Source organism: Hylaeus anthracinus, unplaced genomic scaffold, assembly GCF_026225885.1.
Source record: "Hylaeus anthracinus isolate JK02 unplaced genomic scaffold, UHH_iyHylAnth1.0_haploid 11997, whole genome shotgun sequence".
In the NCBI taxonomy this organism is placed as follows: domain Eukaryota; kingdom Metazoa; phylum Arthropoda; class Insecta; order Hymenoptera; family Colletidae; genus Hylaeus; species Hylaeus anthracinus.
In genome coordinates this window covers 10,376,287-10,387,592 of record NW_026534344.1, presented here as the reverse complement: position 1 = coordinate 10,387,592, position 11,306 = coordinate 10,376,287, and the positions used below count along the sequence as shown (strand labels likewise).

Here is an 11,306-nt window from a genome sequence, read left to right as displayed (position 1 = left end):
TAATCAACTCGTTTATGAATCATCCATTATCGACGCACTCCATTTATACTATTTTCAATAAGTACAGTTATTAAAGGTCATTATTTGAGCTGACCTTAAGGAAGCTAACAAACTACAAATGATGTGGATTCTGTTATTTATCGACAAGCATTGTACTAGTTGTTGGTTACGTAAAATTACACAGAGTTTTGTTCCCTCTGTGGGGAATTAAATTCTTCTTTCGAATTACTATTATAGAATTAATTGAAGTCGTTTTTAAAAATATTTCGACCGTTCTAATATTCTGAACAAATTAATAGTATTATTCAATAAGAATGGATAACAATATCTACATTGTTCTCGTTATTCAATTTAACAGTTCCATATCCAACAGTCGAAATATTCAATAGAAGATGCTTTAAGTTTGTCCAAAGACACGTTTATTATTAAAATTATCCGCAATCGTATTCGCTAGTTGTTAATAGGATGACGGTTTCGAATTGAATACAACCTGGTCATTTAAAAGTTTTAAAATAAGTTTATTATCCGATGATACAATTTGAATAACTAGAGGGAGAGGGGGGATGTGTAGTTTTCCATCGTGCCAATCGCTGGGGGTTGAACGGAATTGCGGCCTAAAGGGGGTTGGTGGATGCCGTCAGTCGCCGAATTCGAATTTAGCTCAATGAGAGTTCTCTCATCGTTAAGCTTCCTCGTAATACTTCAGGTCCAGTTACGCCAGGGTTTTAATAACGTTTACCATGCTTTGAGACCTCCCCACGCGGGAGCGAGGGCGGGGGCGGCAACGGCTACAGCTGCTGCACAAAATAAAATTCATTTTTAAACACGAGAAAGCAAATTCCACATCCAAACTCTGTAGTAAAACGATATTACTTCTTGGAAAAAGTATAACATATTTTTTTATATCAAATCTACATCCTTCTTTACATCGAATTTTTAAATATAATTTATATTCGAAGAGAATCCCTCAACTTCGCGGTGAGAGTATCGTATTAATAAATAATTAAAGTTGATTCTCTTATAAATACGAATTAATTTTAATTCCTTAATGAATTCCGCCTTTAATAAGGGTTTAAATTAATCCCAGAGTAATAACTATAGGGATTTCCTGATTGTCCAAAATGAAACCATCCCTTTACATAGTTCTTCCAAGCGTTAAATTTATTACAAGGATTTCCCAAGCACAATTACAACAAATTTTAATAAAGTGAATCCTTGAAGAGACCACGGATTATAACATTATTATGTTCACAGAGTTTGCTCGATGAGATAAAACAAATATAAAATTCCTTGATTAATTCTAAGCAATCTTGACTACTTACGCGCCGCGAGGAGCTTAGGGGCAGTAGCAATGGCGATGGGGGCAGCGGCCACAGCGACTTTGGGGCCAGCAGCCCATCCTAGAGCGGGACCCGCAAGAATTCCACGGCGTTCACGCTCTTGTTCGGGGAAAGCCGCAACAACGGCGACGATAGCGAAAAGGATCACCTGGAAAAGAATAAATCACCATGTTACGAGTATTTCTAAAAGAGATTCCTCCAAGATAAACCCTTGCCAAGAATAAAAAAAGAATAAACGATTACTCTTTTCCCCTCTCATTAGTTCTTAGGAGCAGATTAAGACATAGGCTTTAGGGGCTTCAACCTAGAAGTCTCCCCTAGTCAAAGGGTCCACATTGTACTAATTTGAGGCAGTTTGGTCAATTTAGGCTCAACCATAAAATACACCCTTCTGACAAATAAGGGATTATCTTCCTTCCCCAATGTTGAAATACTGCTAATGTACTTGTCTAAATACCACTTGAGAAAGACTGTATAGAGATTGACTAAACAGACAATTTTTGTATATCACGATGCTTATTTGCAAATTAATCCAAGAAATTACTTAAAGGAAGTATTCAAATTTCAATTGCTAGCTTTATAAAAGTGCGTTTTATTTTTCTGTAGCTTTCTGTTCTCTTCAGAAAATATTTAAGGATCTCGCAGTACCCGTACTGCTGTTTTAAGGAAGATCTCAAATAGAGTATCTCGATCACAAAGTGCATCGTATCGGACAAAGGCGAAGATCGAGATCTGAAGAATCTCGATATAAATAAGAGACTTTTCCAGCTAATGCTCGAAAGGCCATCGAAATCTCAATTTGTCACCTGTTTCACAGGCAGATGAACCAACTTGGTTCCACCGAGTTACGATTACCCAAGTAGGACGGTTCTTACCAAGAATTTCATTTTGAGTGAGTTGGGTTGGGTTGCTTGAGCTTCTTCGAACTGGAGTGTGCAAGCGACTGATGAAAATCCTAGGTTCAACTTAGTCTTTTATACTCTTGTTTTCCTACCCAAGTAGCCGCTGTCGACGCCGTACGTCATCCACCCCGTGCAGGACTCGTGTCCAGGGCCGGTCAGCGTTGTCGTTGAGCGGGCGTGGTCGGGGGTGTGAGGAGGGGGAACTCGAATCCGTAAATCAAGACAGCGATCTGAAACGATGAACTCGCACAGTGGCTGTGTTGCATCAGAAATCACGATGGCGCTGCCTGGCGCACGCAACTCCGCGCGATAGTTGCAGAGAAGTTTTCATAGTTAGCGAAACGGGGTCACCGGAATTTGCATACCTAGCCGCCCGTGTGTATTTTTTCCCATCCCCGGTCGTTGTGTCGGGTCTGTCAGCCGTCGACCGCTAACCAGGAGGGGAAAAAGAATCGACCAGTCGTCACAATTTAGGGTTCGACTATAAGATGCAATCCGCTAGTTGTGTTGCGAAATCGACTTTCAATTCTGCGTGAGACGGCCTTGAATACGCGCGGCGATCGATTGCTAAAATGCATCGATACAGGAAGGCAGGAAACGCTGCCTTGAAAATCCAGTTGAGCGTTACGACATAGCCGGGCAATTGCCCGTGTCCAAGCGCGCCTCCAATTCACCCATTTTTTTACCCCCAATTGGGCATTTTTCCAGCGAATATTATTTATTCTATCGAACACGGTGAATAATACCGTTGATACCGGCTCGCCAGCTGCTCGAGGAGATCATTTGAACTTTCAGTTACCAAGGTTCTAGACTGGGAGGTTTGTTTGGGAGACTTCTTGGTTTATCCTGGACAGCTGTGACAGTTGGAGAAACACTCATTGATATTGAACGAGCTCATCTTCCGAAGCTCTTTTTGCCGTCTTGTGACTTGCGCCTGAGCTTTCAAGATCTTTGTCTAGGAGTATCTGTTTTGTTCAGGTGAGAAGATTTTGAATTCACCTTGGAAGGCTACGAGAGTTGCAAAGACATTCCTTGATGTCGAAGGTGCTCATCTTCCAAACCTCTTTATCGTCTTGTGACTTACGCCTGAGCTTTCAAGATCTTTGCTTAGGAGTCTCTGCTTTGTTCAGAGGAAAAGATTATGAATTCACCTTGGAAGGCTACGAGAGTTGCAAAGACATTCCTTGATGTCGAAGGAGATCATCCTCGGAAACTCTGTTGTCCTGTTTTCTCTGCTAGAGCTTTCAAGAATTTTAATTGAAATATCGGCTTTCTTCCTGAGGTTGCTCTAAACTTATTTCAGAAAGAAGCAATCTCATCAAATTATCATACTTGTGGAGAAGTTTGCTAGTGCGCTACTATAATACATCGGTAGAGCTGCCTCCCCCGTAGACTCAATAGTCGAAAATGGCAGCTATCTATAAATCACCCCATGATGACCAAGTACCCAAGATTACCAAGTACAATGGGACGTCGATTATCCGGAGATTGATGATCCAGAGACCGATTATACGGAAATTGATTCCCCGCTTATCGATTATCTGAACAATGAACATACAAACTGTGATTCTCGGATTCTCTCTGTCGGGGCTTGCCTCGAAGTTAAGTGGCAAGTGCTTAGCTTCGATTGAGGGAAGCAATTCCATTTTCGAGTACATTGCTCGCAAGATTCTCCTATGTATGCAATCGTTGCTCGAGGACTTGCTAATTAGCTGATTAATCATACTAAGATTGAATAATAAGGGTGAAAAGTACCGGCTCGCTTCTTCAGGAAAACATTCAGTATTGCTGCCAATGGCAATGGAGATATAAATCTACAGTAGCGGAAATGGGATGATAGACAAGCTCTTCAAGACAAGGAATTTTTGTAGACCTCCTTGTACACCTTAAAAGATATGGACTGATGGAGAATGAAGACTGCCAAGCCTCTAGACGTCCAGAGATCCAGAAACACGTTACATAGGAACTGGCAAGTACTTTATAATCCCATTTAGACACGTAGTTCTTTAAATGAAGAGGAGTTCACGTCCAAGAAAAGGACTTTTTACAATTGCTGACCGTCTTTCCCTTATTTCTTCATGAGAAACTTCCAATTATCCACAGTAAAACACAGAAGAAATTTGCCATTCAAATATTACAACCTAGTAAAACGTCAATATCAAGTTTACTAAGTTTTTGAAGTAGAATCTTCTCATCCCTTGATATGAGGCGATGTAGAATGTCCTAACTTTGGGATTGTGAAATATGAATGGTAACACCACTTTGAGCACTCTGTGCCGTTAAGCATTTTGAAAGTTGGGATATTGCAGTTCAGAGCTGAAACTTCTTTCATTTATATCTTCACATATTACGGCACTTCACAAGTTCATGTCACTTACTGTTCTGCTGTTTAAATTAATATGTGGAACATCTTTAAGTGTTTGTCAATTATGGGACAAGCTATTAAGGATCAGTCTCGCAATGTTAACCAGTTAAGTGTTTCGGCGTGTATAATAACTCGTCGTGTAAAATAAAAAATTACCATTGATATAAAATATATAATCAATAAATATATAAAATGTAATAAGAATATTATTTGGTGGTATGTTTCCCTTATATTACCTTTATATTATATTCAATTGCTATGTATTTTATATAGATGCTCTATCGAAAGCAAATTCCCTCCGAAGATGTGCAGTCTGTTTAAAAAACGGAAAACGTAAGGAGTCAAGATATTGGTGTACGACCTGCAAAGTGGCAATTTATGTGGTACCGTGCTTCAAAAAATATCACACCTAAATAAATTGAGATTTTCTGAATTATTTTCTTTCTTCAATTTTTCTAATTTATGTATTTTATTATATATTGACAATTTTCAAGCTTTCAGTAAGAATAAAATATTCAGAAACGAATTGTTAATATTTTTGTTAAATAAAAATGTAATCCTTCCTCGATTTCGTCAAATTCATAATGTGAACATTTGCCCTACGCTCGACATGTACACTCGTCATTGCTTGATTTTAACTCCGCACTCCGTGAAGATCTTTTATAACAAAATACCGCGGTTAACAAGTTAAAAAAAAAATTCAAAGTGCACAGGTCAATTCGTCTGGCGCGTTAGTTCCGCTGTATCCTCGATTATTCAGACGAAGGACAATCGAGAAGGTATGTCGCTTATCGATCACTCCGACCATGCTGTCCCCCAGCTCCGTCCACATGATCGTTTCTCCGCGGCGTGTCCCGCGTGGTCAGTCTTTGTTCTGTTTTCCAGCACGTGGAATTCCTGGGAGACCGAGTCCCGATCGTGGAAACGGGGTGGCGGTGACCTTTTTTCCTTACTCATCACTGGAGGTTACACGTAATGGACTATATAACGGTTCAATCCGGTTCGCGACGGATCAGTAACAGTCGCGAATGCACGAACGGGCGTAGAGGAAGCGCCGTGGAAAATATAATAGGAGAGGACGTCGCAGACAAGGAGCCATGAAGCTTCTGGTAAGCGGGGAAACTTTATCGCGGCTCATCGAGCGGGTCGAAGGGAAGATTGTTACGAAAAGGGAATCCGCGCTCAGTTCCTGATGAGAAAACTTTAATCTGTTGGCTCGTAATGCACTTTCGTGTCCCACGTGAAATATGAACGGCTCCCTATCTCTGACCAATGTTCCCTGATATATGGCGCACCCACGCTGTTCGGTGGCTACGCGGATAATTGAAACATATGGCGACGTTCTGTAACTTTAATTAAGACGAGTAATGCATCGATTTTACTTAGGCCCGCTTTCTGGGTGGCGGGAAACAAAGATCGCTGGTACTTGGAATATTTCTTTTCGCTGACACCCTGAGGGGGTTGCTCTTTTATTTTCGTCTGTTTCGAAGCAATTTTCATGATTTTTTCACAGTTAGCATGATAGAAACTTTTGTTTGAGATTTTATTTATACGTATATAGTAGGGGTAGAAATTAATTCTGTGCCTTTACAGTCGTATATTTATAACTCTAAGTAGAAGTCTTCAAACTAGTCTCCATCGCAATCCATCTAATAATAAGTAGATAACCTAAGTCTCAACCTGATGGGTATTACTATCTACTATATACGAAATTTATTAGTCATTCAATCTCCCCTAATGTCATTCTTCTAACAGATTATAAATGTACATGAAACTTTTTATGCATGAGAATTAATGATGTGTCTTTAAATTCAATAATTTATGTGAAAATTGTAAATATTCACTTGCCATTATGTTACGTTAACATGCAAATCGTGACAATAACAAAACATACGTATATATTCTCTTGTATAATTAAGGAAAGATTAAAATTTGAATGGCTCTCTTTTCAAATGAATGGGCGAAACACCATAAAGGTACATAATTAATTTCTAGCCCTAATACATATAAACAAAATTTGTTTGGAAGTTATGTGCAATATTCCACGTAACGTCGTGTCATCCCTACTTTTTAGTTGCTTCTAAATGAGCATCTGACTTCCTCCTTCGGCTCAGGTCGCAAAACGTTTGGCCAAATGCTGTCCACGTGCAGGTACCCGCAGTGGCGATGACGGGTTCATGCACGTCACGTCTGCCGGGAATCGAGTTATGCAAATTCGGGGTGCGTGTGGCTCTATCCGCCGACATTGGATGAGACAGGATGCGTACAGGATATTGTTCTCGAATCACCTGGAGCGTTGCCGACGATAGCCGTGATACGATCATATGATCACTGTCCGTGCCGGTTGGACATCTTATCAAACGAGTTGGTACCGATACTGTTAACATAACGCAGCCCTCCGTACGAAATAATTGCCATTACAAAAGCTGTCCTTAGCTCTGCTGGTTGAGGATGCGTTAGGAATTGTTATTGGAAGTAGATCTTCAAGCTCTGGGATGAATGATTACAACTTTTTAGTTATCACAATGAAAAGGTGGTAGGCCAAGTTCATGCGAGTACGATGGATTGTAGAAGTGAAAGTGAATATTTAGTGAATATTTGTAGTAGAGTATCCTGTCGATAAAGACTAGGTATCGTAGAGAACTGGGCCCATAAAGCAGGAGGTCCTGCTGGAAATGTAGAACGTTCTGTTGACAACTCCTCAGACTTGTCAGGGTTCTACATTGCCGAGTCTTACCCGACAGAATACACTGCGTTACCAGTGGGGATAGTCTACCTTGCCATAAATCGTGCATGCTCTATCGTGTGCTCAAATAAAATTGATCTCTATCGTTCTACTAACCATCTTCTTATTTTGAGTGCATCTACGTGATACCCAAAGCAGCACCTACAATTAATCTAATTAACAGTCTATCCAATTACAACAATATATCCAAGTCCCAATCAAACTCTATCTCAGTCACACCTCATCATCGAATCTTTCGTTATCAATATTTCCTTTGGACATAGATTGTGTCATTGAAACCTCTTTAGGACCTAACCCAGGCGCTATTAGAGTTGAAAGACATCGCCCACGAACGTCAAGTAACGAGAGCAACTAACCATGCTCGATTACCAGCAACGGTGGCAGCCAGACATCGGTTAATAGATGATATTTATGGTCGAGATTGCGAGAAAACATTCCAACAATTGTGTCGCCAGGCCCAGGGACGCCCGTCCCACGTTTACCAGCGCAGATAACACGCGTCGCGGCTCGTGACGCTCGTCTTAATAAATCACACCTTATCCGTTTTCAGCTGCAGTTAGCGGCATCGATTCTCCTGACATCCGTTTGCGCCAGCGGCTGGCCTTATCGTGAAATAGTGGGCGTCGGGCAATCGGCAGCGCCGTTGCTCGTTGCACCAGTTTATGGACTCGCACCTGCGACGCGCCTGTTGCCACCGGAGGCGGAAAAAGAGTTGGCAACCGTCGTTGCCGGTCCTGTGACGGGGACCACGTTCGTCGAAGGATCTTCTTCGGGACCTGTGACAATCCAGTTGCCAGGAAACGCGGTCAATCAAGTCGAGAACGTCCTACCGCCGATAGAAAGTAAGCTTTTGCTGGGTTGAGGGTGGAAGAGGGTCACAGGATGAGCTTGGAATGTTTCTTTAGAGAATTATTACATTTTTGTATTCACGATAGCTTGCAACTATAGTGAATACGGTAAAAAGATTCTACGGATTTCCAAAATTCGTTATCCATCTGAGTTGACTGTACTGAGTGACTCGACGATTACTATCTGCAAATGTCACAATTTAGAAAAAATGTATCTGTATACAACTTTTTGCCCATAAGCCAGGGTTTACTGTAATATCTTCTCCGGGAGCATAGGTTTAAAAATTACTTTCATCGAGCTCGTCTTCTTGGAAGATTTATAGCCAACGAAATAAACGGTCAGGCGTCTGTGAACATTTCAAATACATTTCGAACCTTTATGACTCCATTCGCGGGTCTAGTTTGGATTGCGTAACCGAAATAGCACGGTGTATAGGAATCTATTGCCTCATATACATTTTACGAGGCGCGTAAACCGAAGAATTTATTGGAGCCGCCATTTGTCGACGAACTATGGATTTAGGGCATTCCTAAGTTTGTACAGGTTGTATCGTAAAACGGTGATAGCCTGACAGTGGCTTGAAGACTTATAAACGATGAAAAGTAATCATATGGGCAGCCATATTTCTTGATATACAAATAATCGATATTGTTGTCTTGGTAATCACAGTTGGTGATTCATTGTTACATCGCGATTCAAGAGAATTAAAATCGTATTGCAGATCAGAACCTTTTGAGGATATTTCAGTTATTCACAGAATGTAGAAACTTGTGGCTTAGAAGCTATCGAATTTTCATTCACGAATAGCAAGAAAACTTAATAAAAACTTAAATAAAATATTTAAATACGATCTTTGAAAAGAGTTCAGGAACCATTGTTCCAAGGTACTTGAAAAATATTTAAATATAAAATGTTTCAGTGCCGAGATACTGTAATACGAAAATGCATGACTGTTAAAATACATGAACGCAAAATTGAAGTCAGTGTCTAAGGAGCTTGGATAGAGCTTTAGAAGTGTTCAAAAACTACAGTTATAAAATGCACGTGGTATAAAAGGTGAAATTATCGAACGTGGAGTAAAATTTCCATTAACTTTCTTTTCAGAAGCGAGCGATGTGGCAAGTGTATCCGATGATTCAGTGCTCATTAAGGGAGCCTCGGCGGGCCCGGTAACGCTCGTCGCTGCTTCCGACAATTCTGTCGTCAGTGCCGATAACGCAGCGTCAGCTCGAGTTGCAACAAAGAACGAGGCTGTTGCATCGTCAGCATCGGGGAAGGCGACAGTCGCGATAGAAAACACAGAGGAATCAGCGAGGAACACGGCGATCAGCGAAACAGTCGGTGTGGCGTCAGCGAAGGCTGTTATAGGTCCTTCCACGGGGCCCATAGTCATCGTTGGTCCCACTGCTCCACCGCTGCCAACGATCATACCCCCGACAGTTACGCCACTGGAAGCTGCAACTTCGGATGCCAGCATTTCTGCTAGGGCTGCTTCAACTGCCAGCAGTTCTGCTAGCACAACTTCCACTACCAACGTAGCTTCTACTATCAGTAATTCTGCCAGCAGTTCTGCTAGCGCAACTTCGTCTGCCAGCAGTTCTGTTAACACAGCTGCACCTGTCAGCAGTTCTAGTAATGCAGCTTCGACTGCTAGCAGTTCTGCTAGTGCATCAACTGCCAGCAACTCTGACAGCGCAGCAGCGACTGCAGCTGCCAATATTGCAGCTTCAGAGGCAGAATCTCCTAGAGAACTAAACAATGGACCTAGTCTCGCAAGAGGTAAATCACAAAAAATGCACAAACACGTTGACTACTCCGACTCACATCTATACAAGCCTTATAACTAGACTGCGGATCTGTATGCAAAATAAAATCTTCGCGAACGTGCCTACAATAAAAAAGATTGAAAGTAAAGTTCATGTTATAATATTTGCAGAATAAAATAAATTTCTATTTAGGTTTAATATTTTTTATATTCTTGCATACTGTTTGCATTTTGTACATAGTTGCTTGCATATTTAAATTTCCTATAAATGCATAAAGATCCACAGTCTACTTATAACTAATAAAGCCTAATACTGGCAAACGTTAAAACCAGGTCGCGATCGCTAGAAATGTTTTAACACAACAAATCACTGAACTATTAATTAATTCTTTTAGTTCTAAAAGACCTCCACAGAGTACTGAGTTAAAATCAACCAATGGCGAATATAGATTTCGAACGCACTTAACTGTTTAAATATTTCTATTATTCACACTGTAACGTATTTCTTGAAAACTCGAGCAACGTGTTAAAGTAACGATTACTCTGATGCCTTGCAATTAAGAAAGATCCATTCCAACTAAAAAGCGGAAGTGTTCTATAACAGCTAACAGTTTACACTGCTCGCCGCCGTTTACCTAGCTTTGTTTTCAGATGCAACAGAGGAAACAGGAGCAGAGGTTTCGACGTCCAGCTCGACCGTGGCGACACAGAATTCTGGGAATTCCGTGGTAACCGCCTCAGCCAGGGTTAATTTCATTACGCCTGCAGCTACAATCGCAGTCGACGAGGCATCCTTAAGTAACGTTGTCGTATCAACGCCAACGGTTCCCTCAGCAGTCGTTTCCGTACCCTCGGGTTCCATTTCCGCCGCCGCCGCTAGCGCGCTGTACTTGCAAGCGCCACTCTAACCGTCCTCAGAACTCGAACTACTGTTTGTTTGTTCGGTACTTTCACCAAGCGAACGTCGATTTAACCCTTTGTTGCGTGAGTATTATTTTATTCTTCCACGAGGGAAATTATTTCTTGACCATTTGTATATCGGTGAAGTATTCAATACTCGGAAGTATGTAAATAATCAATGTATAAACTTAGAGATAAGCGATTGATGCTGTAGGGTTATGGGACCATTGGTTGCGTTAGAAACATTTTTTCGTTCAGCTTCGCGTGAATTGTTTCTTTCTCAACGCTTCTTTCCAAAGAAAGGATTTTATGTACAACTAAGTGTTTCCTTGCATTAATAAACTGCTTTCCATTGAACCTTCACACACACACATACCCTGTAATTCAGCTATCTGTACACGCTGTGCCCTGTAAAATAACCTAAGTTTTTTCCAGGCTT

At 41.1% G+C, this 11,306-nt stretch overlaps 2 protein-coding genes across 3 annotated transcripts; one reads left to right on the top strand and one right to left on the bottom strand.

The window, feature by feature from the left end:
- Positions 1–497: 497 nt before the first annotated feature.
- Positions 498–2,337, bottom strand: LOC128889277 (cuticle protein 16.5-like). Of its 2 annotated transcripts, none has more exons than XM_054146742.1 (3): positions 2,216–2,337; positions 1,323–1,488; positions 498–794 (listed from the first exon to the last, which is right to left on the bottom strand). In XM_054146742.1, the coding sequence occupies exons 1-3, from the start codon at positions 2,225–2,227 to the stop codon at positions 736–738; spliced, it is 237 nt and encodes a 78-aa protein (XP_054002717.1). In that variant the 5' UTR covers positions 2,228–2,337; the 3' UTR covers positions 498–735. The 2 variants fall into 2 exon arrangements, with proteins under 2 accessions (XP_054002717.1, XP_054002716.1); XM_054146741.1 differs by having other exon boundaries at positions 498–797; positions 2,216–2,336.
- A 3,265-nt stretch (positions 2,338–5,602) lies between these two features.
- On the top strand, positions 5,603–10,955 carry LOC128889269 (streptococcal hemagglutinin-like). The gene is made up of 4 exons (XM_054146729.1): positions 5,603–5,716; positions 7,904–8,195; positions 9,307–9,981; positions 10,619–10,955. The coding sequence occupies exons 1-4, from the start codon at positions 5,705–5,707 to the stop codon at positions 10,873–10,875; spliced, it is 1,236 nt and encodes a 411-aa protein (XP_054002704.1). The 5' UTR covers positions 5,603–5,704; the 3' UTR covers positions 10,876–10,955.
- Positions 10,956–11,306: the final 351 nt, after the last annotated feature.

What these genes read in the sequence shown, in the direction of transcription:
- LOC128889277 (XM_054146741.1), bottom strand. An exon ending in CCCTAAGCTCCTCGCGGCGC is followed by an intron (nt 798 to 1,322) that starts GTAAGTAGTCAA and finishes TATTTTGTGCAG; the next exon opens with CAGCTGTAGCCGTTGCCGCC.
- LOC128889269 (XM_054146729.1), top strand. An exon ending in CGTCCTACCGCCGATAGAAA is followed by an intron (nt 8,196 to 9,306) that starts GTAAGCTTTTGC and finishes CTTTCTTTTCAG; the next exon opens with AAGCGAGCGATGTGGCAAGT. An exon ending in TGGACCTAGTCTCGCAAGAG is followed by an intron (nt 9,982 to 10,618) that starts GTAAATCACAAA and finishes CTTTGTTTTCAG; the next exon opens with ATGCAACAGAGGAAACAGGA.